The sequence below is a fragment of the Chaetodon auriga genome, chromosome 2 (assembly GCF_051107435.1).
Source record: "Chaetodon auriga isolate fChaAug3 chromosome 2, fChaAug3.hap1, whole genome shotgun sequence".
Lineage (NCBI taxonomy): Eukaryota > Metazoa > Chordata > Actinopteri > Chaetodontiformes > Chaetodontidae > Chaetodon > Chaetodon auriga.
Genome location: NC_135075.1, coordinates 14,329,924 through 14,351,386, shown reverse-complemented (window position 1 = coordinate 14,351,386; position 21,463 = coordinate 14,329,924). Strand labels below are relative to the sequence as shown.

General features: G+C 42.3%; 1 protein-coding gene across 2 annotated transcripts in view; it reads left to right on the top strand.

The window, feature by feature from the left end:
- The first annotated feature begins 6,374 nt into the window (after nucleotides 1-6,374).
- LOC143336483 (RNA-binding motif, single-stranded-interacting protein 2-like) overlaps nucleotides 6,375-21,463 on the top strand; it is a 31,221-nt gene continuing 16,132 nt past the window's right edge. The window contains exons 1-2 of one of the 2 annotated variants that reach the window (XM_076756692.1): nucleotides 6,375-6,517; nucleotides 19,287-19,453. In XM_076756692.1, coding sequence (XP_076612807.1) covers nucleotides 6,446-6,517; nucleotides 19,287-19,453 — 239 coding nt within the window. In that variant the 5' untranslated portion in view covers nucleotides 6,375-6,445. The remainder of the gene's footprint in view (nucleotides 6,518-19,286; nucleotides 19,454-21,463) is intronic. The other variant, XM_076756700.1, reaches the window with a different exon arrangement.

Here is a 21,463-nt window from a genome sequence, read left to right as displayed (position 1 = left end):
GGTCTTCACCAGAGAGGAAGCTTTGCAGTGTTGTTCAGTCTCTGTATTTTTCTTTCCTCCTCGAAAGGAACAATTATGGAGCGGGCAATGCTGATAACACCTAAGGAATTTGAGGCATGCACAAACAGCCCTTCCCCCATCCGCTTAGCTCTCTCTCCCCTTCCCCCTGCCCTCATCCCCTTCTTTCCTTCCCTCCCACTCCATCACCAGGCTTTCTTTCTTTCTGCCTCTTTACACTCAAATCTGTTGCTCAGATTACTTCCAGCTGGAACATAGAGTAAATAGCCCCTCAAGAAATTCTTGAAAACTAATTTGTGAAAAGAAAATAAAAGACCTGTGTAAAATCTTGAAGAAAGTTTTTTTTTCCCCTTTCAGGTTCTGCAGAACTTCATAAAAAATGTTTTGATGTTGAGCCAAAAGAGGTGTTAGGAACAGAATTTGTTTACCTTTTATTTATAAGTACACTGTTTCTCTGTGACAGCCTGTTTCGGTTTTGACAATATTTTTACTAACCTGAACCAACTGAGCGACAGTGACTGAAACAAATTTGTTAAAGAAAATTATATTTATCGAGGAACCCGCCAGAGCACACACACTGCAATGCTCTATCTACGGTAGAATCCTTGTAGAATGAATGCATACAGAGTTTTTGTTTTCCATGCATAAAAAAAGCGCTTGCACATATATTTCTGAATATTAAACTTTATGACGGTAGGCTCTGTAGTTTCAGCCCTCATTTGAAGGTAGCATATACTAAGGTTGGGCTAAAAGAGGGTGAGGGATTCAGGGGTCCGATACTTACTTTTGCCAAGGGCTCCCCAGTCTTGACCAAACTGCTTTTGTTTAGTTTGGAGTGGAGCTTGAATAAAGAGAAAATGAAAGACATGGGATGGACTTTCATTGTGGTTGCACAAATTAACCTTCATCAATTTTTGTAAATATTTGCTTATCCTGAATTTGATGCAGCAACATGTCTCAAACAAGTTGGAACAGGAGCAACTAAAGATTGGGAAAGATGTGGAATGCCCCAGAAACACCTGTCTGGAACATTCCACAGGTAAACAGGTTGATTGGTAACAGGTGATAGTATCATGATTGGGTCTGAAAGAGGCATCCTGGAAAGACTCAGTCGATCACAAGACACAGTTTGATTGCATTTTACTTATGTTTTTCACAGAGTCCCAACCTTTTTTAAATCAGGGTTGTATATAAGTAATATGATGTATGTTCACATTCACCAATGAAAATACAAGAGAGATCCAGATGGGCTAACAACATTTATTTGTTTTGAATTGGTTTTGTTTTGTCTTTGTCCATCATGCCCCTCCAGCCTTCCTCACCAAAACTTCCTCTTTCACACTCTCCCTAAAAAACACATTCCAGCCACATGCAATGGTTGACTGACTGTCTGGTGTGTGAGGGTGTGTGTGTGTGTGTGTATGTGTGTGGTCTGTTCGGCGGATGTGTAAAAGTAACTACTCTCACGTGAAGTAAGCACATACGTCCATCCATTCGTTTGTGCTGTCCAAATGACAAACGTTTACTGTTTCTTATTTATCATAACAGGGATTGTTGTGCCAAGATATTCCTGTGTACTTTTTATGAGTTCAGTATGTGGTATTGTACATTTTACTGCATATTGTATGTTCATTATCCTGAAAAACAGCTTCTTTGGAAATTCACATCATTATTTCTGACGCTAACGATTCAGACAAATGCATAACGCCGTGACTGGATGAATGGTTTATGTCTAATATCACGAATAAACACAAATAAAAGTTTTACACTTTGTTATGTTTGCAGAGATTCCTTCTAGATGGTTCACCAGTCTCTGATGTAAAGCAGCTGTAAATATATTATAAAAATTCAGGTCCACTTTTAAAACTTTCGCCCTTAACGAGTGTGTGCTGCCTCTTCCACGCAACTCTGAAATGTTGACTTTTAAAACTGAACCTTTCCCTTTTCCCTCCATTTTCCCACTTGTGTATGTTCAACCACTGTTCTCTGTCTTTCTCCCTCTGTTAGCCGCTTTGACCTTGAACCCCGCACTGACGGTCTCAATGACCGAGCCCCTCACTCACACATGAACTCCCTGAACCCTTCCACGCCATTCATATCCACTTTCCTCCACACACACAGGCTCCCCTTCCTCCCAAACAACAGCTCACTTTGATGACAGAGGTTCACCCCCACAGCATTGATGCTGTTGTGTGTGTGTGTGTGTGTGTGTGTGTGTGTGTGTGGGCGGGTGTGTTGGTTGTTAATGCAGGCAAAGGGTGGAAGGGTGGTATTTCCTCATGTGCTGTTGTCCTTAAATAGGTTGTTTCTGGCTGGTAATTGTAGCTGCTCTGTTGTGTTTTATGATGAAGCTGCAAATTAAGATTAGCTTTGAATCACATTAAGTTTGGTTTATTATTTTACGTAACAACAACAAATGTGTTTCAATACAAACCTGGACCAGATAAAGTTTTATGGAGTGACCTTTGGTCTGTGTTTGAAACTCCTGAATATAATAAACTGAAGTGAAAAAAATTAGGTGATGCACCATCTCGTCAATCCAGGACACACCGTGCAGCAATTCAGCGTCTTATACACGCACTTACAAGCATGCACACACACACACAGAGTTGCGTTTCGATCACTTCAGAGGACATTACATTGACTTTCATTCATTTCCTGGATACTTACCATAACCCTAACACTAACCCTAACTCTAACCCAAGCCTTCACCCTAAAATCGAATGATTTACGTTACGGGAAGTTATGTTTTGTTTCCAAAAGGAAGCCGAGTCCCCACAACGTGACTACATAAACAGATTCATGTCCCCACAACATGAGTAATACGCAATCCACACACACACACTGCTTCACTACCCTAGAGGTAACAGGGCCAGAACACTTGGGATGGAGGGGGCTGGATCACCTAGCAACGAGCCTGTTGACATCCAAACAATGTTCATGTCGTCAAAGTGGCTGGTCGTGCCAGACTGAGGTTCTGCTCAGTGCAACAATGTCACTGGTGTGTTCCTAAAAGCAGACAGAGGAACAGCCCACAGACAGGCTGCCGGACTGGATGAAACAGACACCAACGCAAAGTGCTTACAGCGCTAATTCATAGAAATACTGTTCACACTGCTGTGTTTGTCATTTTACGGTCCGTAGAGCGGGCTCTCAGTGCTCTCAGCTAAGTGAAGAAAGAAGGATCTGCTGACCAGGAGACTGGGCAAATCTGACTAATCCCGCAACTGATTTAATTATTTTATGAAACCAAATGTACGAGGGACAATATGCAAGATGATGCTTTTTTTATTAGATTTATTTGAAAAAAAAAAAATCCATACAAATGATTTTCAGCGTCACTTTTAGGGGATTGATTCATACTCTACATTATAAACTGCTTCTTTGCATCTGTTTTCAGCTACAGGCAAGCTGCACAGGCAAACTTTAGTTTTGAGGATCGGCAAGGTCGTCCAGCTCAGCTCCCTCATTTGAATATGAGACACATGCGTTCTGAGGGGAAGTCAGCTCTGCCCACCCGTTGTAGAGAAATCAAAGTGCACTGCGAGACTGTGGTTATCCACCTCAACAGTCTCCTTGCTCTTCTAAAAGTCACGACTGGTGTTCACCTCCGTGCTTGTAGCATGTTTGTGCTCTCTTGTGTGCATGATGGAAAAAAAATATATGATTCACGTTTTTCTTGCGGGGTTTTTGCATTCTGCACCAGAAATGATACAAAGATGTTTTGTGCTATTCACAGTGAGCAGTCCATGCTGCATAGCTGGAGCACAGGACTTGTAAGGCATATCATTCAGGCTACTCTGAGATATCAAGAGTAGCAGAAGTGCTTTGTAGTGAATTTAATACCCATTGCTTTGTGGTGTAACCAGTGCTGATTATTTTGAATGCCACTGCATTTTAGGCATCAGGTTTCAGCTGCCATCTGTGTTGAGATACATCTTCTAGCCAATCACCGGCAACAGGAGAAAGTGAAAAGGCATTTAAATATAGCAGAAGTAGATAAGACGCCAGAGTCACCGACCAGGCAGCCGTGGATAAGATGTGAAAGGTAACTTAAGGACACCGCTCATTCACACTCTGGTAGCAAATGTTTAGGTTTAGTAGCCTGTGCGTGTGAGTCTGCTGTTTAACAGCTTTCGTCTGTGACCTTCAGAGGAAACTGCAGGGCATCGTCAGTGCACCAGCACCAGATGCACCGGTCCTACCGCATTACACCATGACCAGTCCACAGACCACTGGATCATGCAGATGTTTATTTTAGACCATTTATGAGACATTATCTCTGTAATAGCCCGTGCTTGGCTGATGGTTCCCCCTGACTGCACCCTCAAGAGTTTTCACTTTGTCTGATTCAGTGTCTCTTGCATGAGACTGCTTTGCATCAGTGCTGTGCTGCATAATTAATCGCATCACATTAATGGAAGAAGTAATGTCTTGCATGGGAGGGAAGCAGCAGGATCACCAGCAGTTTAAGTTCGGTCTAGGGGCAAACCGTTTGATTGACTTTTGATCAGTGGCTGCTGCTCTGCATTAAGACGAGGCAAAATTCCAGAGAAAATTACAAGTTTGGACACCAAGTCCATACAGCCCAAAGCAGTGTTTTACAAGTGTATTTACACAAATACCTGTAGATATTTTATGTAACAAGAATGTCATTAAAGAGTTTTAGATAAAAATATAGACTGTTGTTAAAGACATCACAGATGTAAACCAGCTGTGTTCTGCTGCAGGCCAGCTGACCATCACAAGGTAGGCAGTCACGACACAAACAAGAGGTGGAACATAGCGCCACAGCGCTTTCTCCACGTATGACCAAAACCGCATCCACCTCGATCTGCATACTGGGCTTGATGTATTTTAAAGGTATTGATGAGGAAATGACTGGAAAGGAAGGGGCTGTGGTGAAGGAAAACCTTAATAATGACATTATGAAACGTTGGGTAGGTCTGGGACACTAATCTCATATTTTCAATTATAGAGGTGCACCTTTCTCGTTGACATTCATTACAGAAAAGCAGGGTGTGTGTGCTATCTTTTTTTTGCAGCAATGGAGTGCTTAATAACTACAGTACACTGACAAGCAGATTCCATGCATTTTAGGCTACTTCTGTGATATAAACATTGGCAATGTAGAGGTCTCACACATAGCTCAGTGGCAAAATTGGATTCAATTAAAGGAGAATTTAAGGCATTAAAAAGAAGATTGTTCATGAATCTTAATATACGGCGCATATTGAACAGCACGACATAAAAGGGTCAAAACAGAGAGCAGAGTTCTGTGATGTCATCTGTTTTATTTAGAAGTACTCCGTATGCAATAAAGACTGCTTTGATTAGATCTACTGTTTGAATTTTTATCATACAGAATCCCCAACTAGGACTTGTTATAACTTCTGATGGATGATATTGTTTGTATTGCAGATTTCTACAACAAGGTTAAAGATTGCTCAGCAATCAATACAAACAAACAAAGAGGGAAGGTTACGCAAGCAAAGAAGAGGACAGCGGCAAAACCAAAGCGGCCACACACACACTCTGCTGGAGTTTTTATGCACTTACTGAATACTATGCCCTTATCACAGATAACGAGTCTAAATGCTGTCATCAGCATTTTCAGCCCTACTGACCTGCAATGATTCAATAGTGTTGGAGAGGAGGAACATTTTTGACTTGGAAAAACATGTCAGCCTGTAATTAATTGGCCTGATCCTTCACTGAAGCCCTTACACGTTAGGAATTAGTCTTAACATTTGATTACGTATTGGCTGAGAATTCAACATCGGCTTTTTAAAAAAATACACATAAAAACATGTCCACTAATGCCTGTGTTATGCAAAGTGGTTCTTACAGACACAAAAAAGCGCAAAGATTTAAATTTCTTATAGGCTGTACATTTAAAGAGCTTTAATGCTGTATGTTAGTGGCAGTCAGTGGTACCTTTATATATCCCAACATTAAAAATTGAATATTAACAGTAGTATAGGGCGTTTGCTGCAATATTTGAAAGCAAATAATTAGCATTTCTCAAGCTCAGGTTGAATGAAGATCTCTAATGAAGTGAACTGCGGTCAAGGAGTCAATTAAGGACCCTCAGACAGCAAAACACGGTTGACCGCAACTTGATTTTACAAGCTTTTTGTCCTAAGAGTCAAAATTTTGCTCTTCCACATCGCCGTCCGGTGAGAGAAACAACAGTGGGCGGTGAATGAGGCTGAGCAAACCCCCCCTCTTCTCCGTGGGCGCCCCCGGAGCCGCGTGAAGGACCCCTGAAGTAGCCCAGGGGCCAGCAGCGGGGGCCCCCGTCCTGCCGCAGCAGCAGCACCACTCGCAGTCAAGCAGCGGGACTCCAGGCTCTCACTTCCCCAGCTGCTGACGTCAGCTGGCAGCCTGGGCTGTGCTCGCCGCTCCGGACATAGCGCCGAGAAAAATGCTGCTCTCCGTACCGCCAAGGGCAGGAATCAACCCCTACAACGGCTACAACAGCAGAAACAGCAAAAAGGTAAACGCTTTCGGGGTTTTCTCTTATTTTCGGCTTGTTCTCCCTGCTGGGCAACACGCCCGTGTCTGTCGCGACTCCAGAAAAAAAAAAAAAAAAAAAAAAAAAAAAAAAGAAGGCTTGTGACAGTGAGCTGCAGTGTCCTTGAAAAGCGAAACGTAATGAATTTAAGTTGAGACTTGGCGGGTGGAGGGACAGTTTGAGAGCCGCCGGGCTCCGCTGTGCGTGGAGGTGGGAAATGTGCCACCGCTCGGTCCTGTCATGTTGGCCGCTGGCTGTTTTTATGTAGTAGTATTTGTGCGTGTGTACTCGTACAGTGTGTGGACGTCGACAGGGCTCTACTCACTCGTTTGAAAAAGTCAATGGTGGAAGAGCAACTTTTGCGGGGGACCGTGCCGTGTCGGGATAGTCCAGGATGTGTGTGTGGAAGTGGGGGTAGGGAGCGAGGCAGAGCGGAGGGAACATATTACAAAATGAAGCCTGCCGCTGCCTCTCCGCCAGCTCCGGACGCTCATATCCAGCCTTAAATCGGCGCTTCATTGTCTCCGCTGCCGCCTAAGTTTGCAAAGTTTTTTTTTTTTTTTTTTTCCTCGTTTCCCATCTGAAAGCGGAATATGCCCCACCCCTCGAAAAACCCCTCCACTCCATGATGACTCCATTCCCAGAATCCTGAATCGGGCTCTCGTGGTTCCGTTGACATCGTCACCTTCGTGGCCTGAACGTGAGGGAAGGCTGCTCTGACACACATGCACCAAAAACACAGTCTGATTACATTAGGAAAACGAGTTAAATGCTCAATTTACATAAAAGTGCTAAATTATTCCGGTTACCGAGGACAGAGCTCCATTTTCAGCGTTTAATGAACTTTTCTGCCCCCTTTTCCAGAGGTTATCACGCGCCCCTCTCTGTGGACCGTAAAGGCTGAGGGGTGACGGCTCTTTGATTAAACATGGCGATATTCCGCCGTGATTTCACCTCCACTGTGCTGCTGTGTGCTCCTGAACTCCTACATGACATATTGTCTTTCTGTGATCTTGGCCACCGTCTGGCTGCTCATCCTTCCCAGATCTGATGTCAACACTGGTGTCTGTCTGAGGGAGACAGCACTGAATTGTTTGTCCTACACACACACACTCACACACACAAACCTGCAGTTTCTTGCAGTGAACTGGCATTGCACCCTTGTCTTTTTTTTAATATATATTTCTATCCAGTTCTTGAGCTGTTAGGACCTGATTGCGTTGCTTTGAGGAGACGATCTGACAAATAATTCCTCCCCTGAACTATCGAAGCAAAGCATTTTTAGCTCAGCGGGGACGGCTAAAAAATGTTGAATGTCACTTTTTAAAAGGAAGTACGCCGTATGAGCAATCAGGAGAGTCGTCTTGTGAGTGTCATTGCTCGCAGTTTCATTCTTTTCATTTGGTCCCTGTCATTTCTGACTGCATGTGTAATAAACGTAGAATGTGATATGGCTAAACTGGCCATTTTGAAGGTAACCGTTCAGTGTAGATGCAGTTAGGAATGATTTTGCTTTGACTAAATTCCACTTTTTAAGTGTTACGTATTCTATAAACGGCGACGTCTCAACCAATCTCAATTATGTTCTGCAGTAAAAGCATCAGAGCAGCAAAGATGAGTTCATGGATCAAGTCGTCAGTTGAAAAGATAATATTCTGCAGCTACGTTAGTGATTGTTTAGTTGTTTCATGTAAGTTTTTAAGCAAAAATGCTGGTTCCACATGGTTTGTTTTAACTTGATGTTCGAGAAAATAATCAGCAGATTCAAAGTTCGTTCAGAGTCAAAGTTGTTGTTAGCTGCAGCCCTAATGAGCCTTTATGACTCCTTGTTTGATATCTCAAAGGTTGGGCGAATTAAAGGAAAAAGTTGACATTTTGGGAAATGCGCTCACTTGCTTTCTTGCTGAGAAGATTAAAGAAACTGTCTCATCTGTACGCTAAATACGAAGCTACAGCCAACAGCTGGCTACCTTTAGCTTAATGCTGGAAGTGGGGGAAAAAGTCCGCCTGCCTGTGGTCAAATTAATAGTATTTTCCCCAAAGCAGAAACTAATGCAGCACCAGGGCCGTGATTTGTATTTTAAGGAACAGCCTGTCATCAGAGGAACATTGTAAGAACAGCGTGGCCCTCAACTTTTAGGCGCTGATTGCCTGTAATAGGTTTATTACGCGAGGTTATTAGTACCTGAATGAGTGCAATCTCTTCTAAGAGTTTTCCAGGAATGAATTGAAATTTTCCCTGATAACATGTCATCCAAACGGGCTGACTGAAGGACAGAAATGATGAACTGAAATATGCAATAAAGACAATAAACTTGATATATGCCACACAGGGGCAGCAGCAGAACTTTCAACCTAAAATGATTGACGTAGAGACAGTATAAAGACAGAGGCTTGAAACACTGAACAGCCTTTGACTTGAGTTGACTTTATGAATTATGAAGGTCTGCTACATACAAATGAGCCGTGATTCACATGCAACAGGTATGAAATGAAGAATGTAAAAGCAGGTGAAGTGTTCTGTCCTCCAGTTGCTGTAGTGGCCCCCAGCCCCTCTGTTTTGTGGAGCCAAAGTTCACAGAGAGGTCAAGTTCCTGTTTTGTGATTCCTAACATTTCCTCCTCCCGCCTCCACCTCCACCTCCTCATTCTTTTTTATCTCTCGCCCGCATTCTGCCGGACTGGAGCTGCACGAGTACACAAAATAAAAGTGTGATCGAAAAAATAAACATGCAGACGGGTGTGAAAAGCGCTCTTTGTGTGCATGCGAGGTGATTGTCGAGCCCGACGACGAAAAGGTGTTTGGTTTCTGTTGTGCTTAAAGCCAGCTGCTCCTCCCCTGACTCAGCACCTCATTTCCTCCCTCAAATAAATAGAATTAATGTTCTCAAATCAAATTTGGCCGGTTTCCGTGTAAAGCTTCCTGGATGGAAAAATAACAGGAGGCGGCTTGTCGCCTCTCAAGGTATCATGCGTCTCGCTCTCGGCCTGGTCGAATGGCTTGTTTTTGCACTTGTCAGTCAGATTTTTGTTCTCATCTTGGCGGGAGGCCTTTCCAACAAATGTCGACTTACTGCTGCGATTTAAAGATCTGGGTGCCTCAACACATAGTCTGTTGGATCAAAACACAACGAGATACGAAAAGAAATGAAAGAAACAGGTGAACTGCAGCATTGAATTGTCACGCGGATGAAAAGGTTGGTCCAAAAAAGGCCGTTCAGACCTGGCAGAAATCAGTGATTTCACCCTTTCACTTTCGACTCTGTGAGCTTTCAGACGTCAGCGGCGTTACCTAATTCTTGCCTCGTGTGAACCGGTGCTTTTTAGTGTTTTTTTTTTTTTTTTTTTTTGCTTTTTTCGTTGACGACTTTGACTGCTGTACACACGCAGCCTCAGTGGAATGTGTGGAATTTCAAACAATGCTTCCAAACAAAAGAAGTTTGTTAAAAAGCTCACACGCCGACGGACAGGCAGACGTTCAGGAAAGATGTACTTTTACTTTGAATCCTTTGGTTCACTGATGGCCAAGTGCTGACTCACAGAAGCACTTGATCAGAATAAACAGACACGGTTTGGTTGGTAACACCAAACTGTATGGCTGATGCTTCAGAGGCGCCATCTCAAATCACCTTTGGTGCGTCTATTTTCACCCTTATTTTATCTAATCGTTATAGTTATTATCTCGTGGGTTTTATTCTCCATCTTATCTGACATTCATTTTCTACCCCTGCACGTTACTCCTTTGTCATAAAGCACTTTGAGCTGCATTCTTGTATGAAAGGCGCTCTACAACTAAAGTTTATTATTAACACCGGTTCCTCATGTGGCTTATTAGCTGGCCAAAAAGCGTCCACAATAATTTTACAAAGACATTGCAATAATATTTTGATATGTACAGTATATATACAGTAAGTAATGGCGCAGGGATTAGCCCACATAATGGCTGCACATAATAATGGATTCATATAATGATTCTAACTTTTTGACCTCTGCAGCTTTGGTGAATAAAATCATGCACTTAAAATTTCACAGGTAAATTGTCCAGTCACAAGGTTTTATTTGGAGCAGGCAGTGATTAATCGCTCTGCTCTCGACACCGGAGGTAAGAGCATTTTAAAGAAACAACCTGCTATGAGACTGCCTTTTATTCGTAAATCCTTTTCATTTGGTGGAGCTGACTTTTATCCGTGTGTGGCTCGAAGAAGAAGCGTATTTCTTTGTGATTTATAGAAATGCATAAAGGTTTTCATTCCTTTCAAATGGTTATTAATTAACGCTGTCTATCTGTCTTGTGAGCTCGTGTTGAGCAAAACCATTGTGAAGATAATTTTAGCATAAGTGGCGTTGACCTGGACGCGAACGCCTGGAAAATCTGAGAGGATCGAACTAATAATGCAATGACAGATTTGTGTTAGCACAAAGAATTTGGAGATCAAGTGCAAGAGCGGAAAATGTGCAAAGGACAGATGTGCAATGATACAGATGTGATGTTGATGACATACAGAATGTCAGTTGATAGCAATTATTAATAACACTGTCGCAAATCAGTTTGTGGGGTTATGGGTGGCTCGAGGTCGCACAAATGTGATGTCAGTGGCGTGCACTGTCATGATGTTACACTTCAAAAACCAACAGTTGTTGCAGCGGATGTTTGAAATGTCCCTGTGTGCCAGCTATAAGTCACTGTTGAATCTTTATTAGTGGTGTAATAACTGCTTTATATCAGCATTCAGAAGTGATAAGCATTCAGTTTCACTTGGTAAACACAGCATCGTCTCAAGGAAGTTAAATAAACTTGAGTGGTGAGTGGTGGCAAAACCTCTGCAGCAATATTTATCCCCCGTTTCCCTCTTCTTGTGTGACCATGTTGTTTACATACAGCTATACGAACATGTGTTTTCCTACACATGTCAGAATTTGAATCCGCCCCCTAATCTCAGAAGTCATCAGTCGTGTCACATGTCAGATGTCAAGTGTTCTTGAATTGCACCAACAAGGAGATTTTTCCAAACACTCCCTGATTGTATCGTTTTACTCAACAGCAATAGTGTAACTTTGACCAAAAAAACCCTCAGTGTTCAGTGTGATTGATTACTGTACCAACAGTCTGTCAACCTTGATTCAAGCCTGTGCAAGTATATTTTCCTATCACACTGACATGAACTGAAACCAGCCGATGTCTGGGAGGTGGAAAGTCAGTCTAAAAGCACATGCTGTATGGGCAGAAACATGAAGCATTGTCTTTTAAACAGAAATTTGAACGCAAGACTGTGAAATGAAAAAAGGCTAAGCATCTATTTAAAACATTTAACATTTGACCTCACCCATTCATTGCACCTCATTAACATTCCAACTAAAACACGCATTTACTAAACATTAGAAATCCACGTTCGTTTCTACTGATGAGTGTTTTGCATTCAAAATTTAAGCTTGTTCAAACCACCATTACCCCAACAATTATGGTGTGATTTAAACCTGAAATTTCAATGGAGACATGACATCTCCACCAAAGAGGACAAAAGTTGCTAATGATAGGTGAAAAAAGTTGATTTTGAGTGAGATTTGCACATATCAGCACAAAAGTATTTAGATCAGTGCTGCTCTGAAAGGGAAAACTTACTTTGGCAAGACAGAGCCTCTCTTTGGGGGTTGGGGTTGACTGTTGTTAGCCATCGCTGATTGACGATGCCAGGTTTCACATGAATCTTTAAAGCTTTCTCAATCAATATTTATTAACTGCAAATCGAATGCCTATGGATGTGATATTTTCCTCAGAGTGGCAAGTCTGCAGCTTTTCAGCCTTTTAGCTCGTTTTGCTTTTCTTGGCTTTACAGCCCACTCATTCATAGAGTGGTTGAGTCTCACGGCTCTCATTAATCATATTTCTAAAACAGTCAGTCAGTGCAGCTTTAAGCCACAGTAGAATAAAGTGAAAGTGACCTTCAACTGTGCAAGTAAGATCTTAATTACTAATCTGACCACTTTAATGTCAAATCGAAAGCCCAGAATGAATCAAGACAATTCATATATATTGAAAAGAAAGTCAGATTTAGCTTGTGCATTATCAGAAGAGTTGCAATAGAGTTAAATTTTAAGAAAATATTTGCTAAATTAATGGACACCCGCAAGTAGTTAGAACAATAACTGCATATTGGTGTACATATAACAAGACATTGCACTGAAGAAATATGCTCTTAAATGCTTCTTCTTAACAACTCCACGACAGGAAATGCTCTACACACACAAGTAATTGCAGTTTACCGGGTTGCTGTTGCACTTGTGTGTTCTGCTGCAGTGAGTCTATCCCCGCTGAACTGTCCTGTACAGTCACCTTTGTCCCTCTGGCCCTCTGCCAGGTTTATGTTTATCTATCTCTTTGTTTAATGTGTCAGATGTTTTTGATCGGTCCCCAGCGTCAGTGCCAACGGCATGAACCAGCCAAGGTGAACAGGTAGAGTGGGAGACAGAGTCCTTGGAGAAAGCACAGCTGTCAGAAATCCGACGCCAAGTACCGCAGTGATGCCAGACGCTCGGTGTGCCTCACATTTTGTTAGATCTGTGGCTGAGCTGAGGGCCAGTATTTGTAGGTATCTGTTTCCAAGCTCACCCAGCTCTGGCCACCAGACCTGGCTTGAAAGCCGTGCATGCGTTTGCATTTGTGTCAAGTCGTGATCGTCAACATTAAGAGGCAGACAGTTTGAAGATTAATAGGGGCTTACAGAAAGACAGAAGGAAGGGGAGGGTTAGAGACAGAAAGGAAGGAGGATTCAGGTACGAGTCTGGACGTGAGCTCTGTGTCCCTGTCACCTGGTTGGAATGCAGAGCTCTTCATTCATGTGATAAGATCAGACACAGACACAGAGGATTTCCTGCCTGCCATCATACTGCAGCTTACTAATTTACTAGACACACAATCCTCACCTAACCCTCAGCGAACGTAAAAAGACTCATTTACATTTTCCATAGATAGTTTCCAGTGTCCTTATACCCGTGCCTTTCATTTTCTCTGTGTGAACGTGTTGAGACAGAGACTTTGTTTAGATGTAGTTTGACAAATTAGTAGTTAAATACATTTTCAGCCATATTATCTGTGTCCACACAGTAAACAGGAAATGTTTTTTTTTTTTTACAATTGAATATCCAATATGTTTGTTGATGCTTCAGAAGTGAAGTGAGTAAATATTGAAGGATTTCTCCCATGGCTCATTTTTCTTGCTGGTCCTGAAGTGGATGCAAAGAAGCAGCACAGCAGCATGATTCTGTACAAACTGAAAGCTGTATCCCCAGTCAGCAAGGCCATAAATCTGTGCATTCGCATGTAGAAGTCGGTCAGCTGGTCAGACAGTCGTGCCTCTTTCCTGCCTGAGCTGAAGACATGGGAAGGCGAGCGGACCCCCCAACAGCCAGGAAATCCATGGAATTCTGTGGGTCAAACCAGGGTCGACTGGAGAAGCCCCACAGGGCAAGACAGAGATAAAAACAGAGGTGGAGGGACACTAAAAAGAGGGTGGGACATCTGAACAGAAGGACTGCAAAGAGATACAGCAGCGAGCGTTTAGGGGTCATATGAATGAATAACTGACAGCATATTTGAATGTCAACACATAAAAATGTACATTTTTGATGTATTGAGAGATTTAAGTCAGTCAGTCCTATTTGAGAAAGACACTTTCTGGCAGCTTCAGAACATCAGTGTAAGTTTACATCAAGATCGAGGAACTGGTTTTATTTATAGGACGTTCTTGATTTTTATCTTTAGCTTGGTCCTAAAAATATCCAGTGATATTTCTGAGCCTTTTGTTATGAAGTTAGAGCAGTTTGGTCACATCGAAGGTGTTCCTAGCTGAGCTGAATGAGTCATCAGATTTGTTTTATTATATTTAAATGTTAAGCATGAAAAGTAACATTCTCACTGTGTGTGTGTTGTCCTGACGGCTCATCAAAAAGCCACATGCGGCCTCCTGAGGTTCAGGTTTCAGACGCTTCTAAGGTCACATCAGTGGTAGGAAATACCTGACTTTAATGCTTCAAATGTCTCTCAAGATTAGAAAGTCCTCAATTGACTGAATATGCAATTAATGGAACTTCTTGTAATCTGTTTTTTTTTAAAAAAAAACTTTTAAAAGTTTTTAATTAATCAGGATTAATCAGCCATTTTGCTTGTGTTTTATGCCATTTTAAAATGAATATCTTTGGGTTTTGGACTGTTGGTTGGACACAGCAAACAAGACAACACCTAGGGCGCATGATCATTTCCCACGAGTGGAAGCTTAGTTGGTTGTAGTCCTACTGCAATACTACTGATCAACCAATCAAAAAATGAGGAAATGAATAAAAAGTATAAGTCTTCTTCAGCAGACATGCAAGTACATACAGACGCTGAAATAGCCTGAAAGGTCATCACCAATCAGCAGGGCAGTTCAGGCTATTCCAAGTATTTGCACTTCAAATGAGATTAGTTCAATCTATGATGTGTAGAATGAGATTTTTTAAGAAGTGTTAAAACACGTCATGTTGGGACCCACCGCTTTGTCAGGACTGTTACAATTGAGTGAATTTAAAGCTTAAAACTTACTTTTGTACTCGGGCAGTGTAATGACAGCGCTTACTGTATACCTTTATGTGAGGCTAAGTGTTCGCTAAGTATCTGAGCATTTCTGTTGAACCAATTTGTTCTTCACTAAGATGGTAATTTCTAAGAGGTAGCAAGAGACTCAGAGCCTTTTCCATAAGAAAGGTGACAAATATGACTCAAGATCTTACGCAGCTCTTCAAGAGTTTCACAATCAAGCATGCTGTAGTGTGAGTGTGACAGTATAAGTGTGTATGCGTATGTGTGTGTGCATGCACGAATGCGTTTGTGTGGTTGCAGGCTGGTGATTTAAGGGGTTATGTTGCAATGATTTTGCTCCTGGTACAGTCTGGATCTTGATTGGGACTTGGCACTCTGGTCGAGAGTGTGTGAATGAGATTATAGGTCTCTGCTGTCCCGTTCTTTCATTCACAAATTAGCTGCCTCCAAAAACGTATTCATCATGAACTACACTGTGACAAGTTAGATAAACTCCCACAGGCAGGCTTGCGTTATGTTTGTGTGTTTTAAACTGGCCCTGAAAAATTCTGGTCAGAAAGAAATGAACAGACCCTTTTTTGAATTAAATGGACCGTGCTTTATATATGATTAAAATTTACGGGGAATGGACAGTGGACATAATAAAAGAAACGTATACAAGATAATGCTGCTCAATTCAGTAGCTCTGCAGCAAATGCTTTGATAGAGAAGATTATTATGGACAATATTTGTTGACTGTCAAAAAGTTGTTGACTTTTACATTGTAGCTTGTTGTGTTGCTTTAAATGAACACTTTGTATTTTCTGGGATTTTGGCCCATTCTTGCTCACAGACGGTCTTAAAGTCTTGAAGATTCTTGGGCCTTTTTGGTGAATCTTGATCTTCAGTTCCTTTAACAAATGTTCTATTGGGTCTCAGTGTGGTGATTGACTGGGCCATTCCAACATCTTTCTTTTCTTCCTCTGGAACCAGTTGACAGTAGCCCTTGCAGCATGTTGTGGATCATTGTCTTGCTGGACAGTCCACCTGCATGTCATCCTCATCGTCCTGATAGATGGCAACAGATTCTTCTCAAGAGTTTCGCGATATGAAGCTCCACTCGTCTTTCCTTCGATAATCTGGATTCTGATGGAGTCTTCTGGGGTGACCGTGGTGGTGGAGTGCATTGCCTGCTGTTTTCTCCATGATGGCGGTGCATGCTGCTTCCAGGTCTTTCTCGATTTCTTTTCAAGTGGTCCTCGGCTCTTGGACTACTCTTCTGACCAACTTTCTGATGGTCCAGTTGGAAATGTTGAGAGTGGTCAGCTGATGATGGAGTGATGTTACTTCCACTTGCCGATAACGGCCCCAATAGTGTTAATAATAACATTAAGGAGATTTGAAATCTGTCGGTAACCTGTGCCGTTGCTATGTTGCTTCAAAATGTTGTTGCAAAGGTCTTGGGAAAGCTCCTTGCTTTTGCCCAGCATGAGATGTTTCTTGCTTGACAGCTTGGTAACAAATGATTTGCTCACTTGCATTCAAAAGGGGGAAACCTCATAATGCTTATAACTTTTTCATGGATTGGAACCTTCACAATTTCTTTATCTGTATAGTCAGGTCTGGATTTCATGTGAATAGCTGCGTAGGAAATATGTGTTGAATAATTATTCCCATATGTACACTAGAGAGCGAGTCAGTACGCATTTTTCCGTCCGAACACGATCCCAGGTCGAGAAAGTATTAACCGAACCCAACAGGGATTCTGTTTTGTATGTCTGAACCCGACCCGAGCCCAACACAGTTTATGTAAACTGAAGCACTGAGTTTGTGTTACCCTGTCACGCAATTGTTGTTAGTCAGCCTGCATCCTGCACCTTCTGTCTACATGTTGCTGCAACGCTGAATTCCCAGTCTTCTTGCTGTCATATCTCTTCAGAGCCCCACATGTTTGACATTTTACATAACCAACTGCTTCATTATATCTGCATGGTTTTTGGTAGTTTTAAACTTCCCTGATGACAAATTTTGTTTGAGATCCTCTATCCTTTGCAAGGCTACATGAAGAGACGATTTACAGCCTGAAATAACGCGTTCGTGCATTGTTACGCACAGAACAAACCCCAGCACTTAACAGGATGTCACCCAACATGGACGAGTCCTTCATTTTTATTTATTTTTAACTATCTTTTCACTAAAAGAACCTGAAAGCACCACATCAAGTAGGCTCACCCAGACGATGTAACTGAACCCGACCTGATATCGAACATCATATCTAAATTCTTGTCCAAGCTTGGCCTGACTTGTGAGGTCCCACTGGGCTCAGGTTGGTGCCCACACTCTAATGCACACACACACAACTTTGAATACTTAAATTTCACTAAGGTATCACCATGAACGCAACTGGAAATACCTGATATTAGATGTCCAGGAGGTCTGTGTGTACATCCTGCTTCTTATGCCATTTTGCTGGTGGACTTGGTAAATATCCCCGGAATGAAAGAGATGAAAGGAAAGAACACACACGCCTGTTTTCTTTATTTTACTTTGAACAGGCCTCGTCTCCATCTTGCCTAACATGAAAAAACACATGCAAACTTTTCAGGCTTCTTCAGCGGTAGAGGAGGGGAGGATTATCTTTAGAGAAACGAGGCTGTTGTTGAAGCGGCTGCCATGCTGCTGGCAAAACAGAGGTCAGAGGGGCTGTCTTAGAGGGGCTCCATGCCTTATGGATGGTGTCTAATTAGCGGGATTGGTTGCTGTTGCTGGTGGTCCTGGTGTGACCGCGGCTTCCTGCTGGGCTTTTCCTAAACACTGCCAGTCTGATCAGTGACCCTCTCCTCTCTCATGAAATTAACCCATTGTCCTCTTGTTGCCTCCATCCAACCGGCCTCTCAAATGAGACTCTCCAGCCTCACATAAATGAGTTCAGTCAGAGAGCATATTTACTCTTATTCGTACGCAACACCGAATTAAAACAGACACAACATTTGCAACTTCTGGCGAGCCTGCTGTGCAGTCAAGTGTTGCTATTTATTGCCTGAGTCTTATTTGGAAAACAGCCAGTCGATCTATTCCTGGAGAGAGAAGGCTTTTTTTCTGTGTTCTTGACAGGCAAAGTGATAACGAAACCACATCTATCCCAATAAAAATATTCGTCTGCATCGTTACACAATCTTTTGTTTGATTTCTCCAGGGAGGGCCACAGTCCCACAGTGAGATGAGATGACGCACTGATTGTTGCACAATAGTCTTTCATGTTCTCGGTGGTGAGTCATCGACTAGTCGTCTGCCATAGTTTACGACTAGTATTCACCGGCACGTCGTCGTCATGTACTGATGAAACACAGCAACAACCCAACGAAAGACATGAGAAGAAAGTTCAGCCGTGTTTGAGGGAGACATCACATCATTGCAGATGGTCACAACATGAGTATGTTACCATGCATTATCGTGTCATAATAAGCTCCTGGTGTGTTGTTGTGACTCGTTTCTTTGAAATCTCCTTGTTTCTGCTTTGTTTTGATAAATGGACTTGTGTAATGTGGACTGCCTCATGCTTCTCAGGATCTTGTTAAATGTTAACCTTAAGACAGCGTTAGAGATGGAAACGTCTGAAGTGTTGAACGCAAGTTTAGGATGGATAGAAATGCAAAGACGAACAGATGGCGTTTAGAAATACCTGCTTTTATAAGCACATGTAAAATGAGACGGAGAGTTGCAGCATGGAAATGGTTCACAGAGCAGTCTATTATTTAATTTTTCATCATCAGACTGCCTAAATGTTAGTTTTATATCTTCAGAGCTTTGGTTTTGAAATGCACCACAAGATTTCTTTGTGGTTCCAAAAGTAAAAAAGAAGTTACCCAACATGGAGAAAGCATAAGAGGCCCCTTTTCCCTATATGGAGTAGGCAGCCAAGAGGCCCTACATTCCCCTCAGAAAGCAGTATTGGTGAGTGTTGACATGAGGCCTGTATGATATCATTTTCGCAGCTCCCACATAATCATCTATCTCTTGCAGGATTACTTTCTATCTCTCAACATCTCCTTCGGGTTTTTTCACACTTTGAATGATAGCTGACCTCACTGTACTTGTCCACTGTTTGCTGGTGTTTGAAAATATTAAGCATTTTGGCGACGGCTTCTGTTGTGCATTCACACACAGTAAACTAAATCTGGTTCTTTCTTTCTTATTGCAGCAGGCCTATGTGTCCTCCGGCCATCAGATGGCGCCCCCCAGTCCCAACACCAACAGTAGTAGCAACAGCAGCGGCGGGGGAGGGGAACAGCTGAGTAAAACTAACCTGTACATCCGCGGGCTCCACCCGGGGACCACGGACCAAGACCTGGTCAAACTCTGCCAACCGTGAGTGATTTTCAAACTTGTCACCAGATGTGTTTTATTACGCCGACTGACCCTCAAGAATTCCACATCACGAGGCTCATTTATGAAGGAATAGAGTGACGGTTTGGGAAATGTGCTGTTTGTGTTATTTGCTTTCTTACTGAGAGGTTTTTGCATGTAAGACAGAGCCAGGCTAACTGTGCTTCCCCTGCTTCCAGTCTTTTTGCTAAGCTAAGCTAATCACCATGAGAGTGGTATCAAATATACATATTCCAAAATATCAAACTACACCTTTAATGAGTTAAACGTTATCTCCTGAATAATTGAACACAAACTCCAAATGATGACATCTTTAGTTATGTTTGAGCGTTAGATAAGTAATGCAAAGATGTAGCAGGTTTAGTAGTTGTTTTTAGCACTGAACACAAACTCAAAACATGTCAAGGTTTGGTTGGTAAAGGCTGAATGGATCCAAAAGACGGCAGCACTGGCCTCACTGTTAGTTAGTACTGAATCAGGCTATAGTCTGACTACAGCTGGTAGTACATTCCAGTCCACCTTAACTGGAACAAGTTTTCTTCAGATAGTTATCGTTGATGGTACATTGGAGAAAGAGTTCTCATGAGCAGATAACATCTGTGCTGTCTGGAGCTATGCTCTTCATCTGTCGGACACATGAAATTAAATTGTGAAACGTCTGAGCCAGCGACAGGCATTCTGTTGTTTCGGTCGTCTGTCCGTCCCGTTCTCGTCAGCGCAATATGGCAGGAAGACCGTTAGGGAGTTTCTTTAAATTTGGCACAAACGTTCATTTGGACTCAAGGCGGAATATATTAGATTTTGGTGGTCAAAGGTCACTGTGACTACACAAAACTAGTTTTTGGCCATAACTTTATGTGCTGATTATGACAAAATTTCACACAAACGTCTAAGAGGATAAAATGATGAAGTGATGCAGAAGAAAAAGGACAACAGAGCTTAACAAAGTCAAGTCAAATCAGTTGTATTTATGCTATCCTTGTATCACAAATTTGGCACAAGGCGTCTCACAACCTGTACAACAAAGGAGTTGTCCAAGGTGGAGTTAGGCGCTGCCAGTCACTGAGCTTCACAGTGACTCCTCAGAAACCTGTGGGTGATATCAGGGAAATGTGTTTTATACAGTCTATGCCTCAGATGAGGAGAAACTCCCATTAGTGGGCAAAAATGGAAGAAACCTCAGGAAGAACAGTCTGCTCTGTCCCTTCCTGAAGAGGGTTTCGATGTTGTGAGTGCAGTCCAGTTTTTTTATTGATTTGGACTCCAAAGGACTTCTATGAGTCCACCTTCTTCAAGCTGCTGATACTGAGCTTCAGATGATTGTCCTTGCATCATGCGATGAAGCTCTCAATCAGTCCTCTCTGCTCCTCTGTGAAAACACTCTCTTAACTGAAGACAGCATGTTTAATCAATTATTCTCTGCAATCATACATGTCAGTACAGTGATAACTTCCTTTTCCTAAAAAAATACACTTAATACCTTTTATTAAATTCCTTCATTGCCTTCACTACATATATCATATTAATCTGGACACACATAGGTATAAAGTGCGACTTGGCTAGTTGGCGGAGGAAAACAACTGTGAGGTGGTAATTCTAGTTTAAGGCCATAATTTCATGTTCAGAAAAAACAGAGCTGTTTAGGCAGGAGGGAAGGAAAAATGGTTTGTGACTAAGGATGGTGCAGTACCTCTACTGAAGTCAGTTTGACTAAATCTTGACAGTCATAGGAACACGAGACGTCGTCAGAAACACGGCAGAGCCTTAGAGGGAAATGGACGAAAGAAGGAACACATGCAGAAAGGACGGGATGGGGGTAAAGAAGGAGAGAAGGGGCCTGAGAAGGGTTCAGCATGTTGCCTCCTCATGTCCTGATTTAACCTTCTGCTTCTTGTGAGGCTGAATTGGCTCAACAGCCACAAACTAAGACTTACACATCCCTAGACAAACAGCCAAGCCTCTATAATATGTCAACCTCACACACACACACAC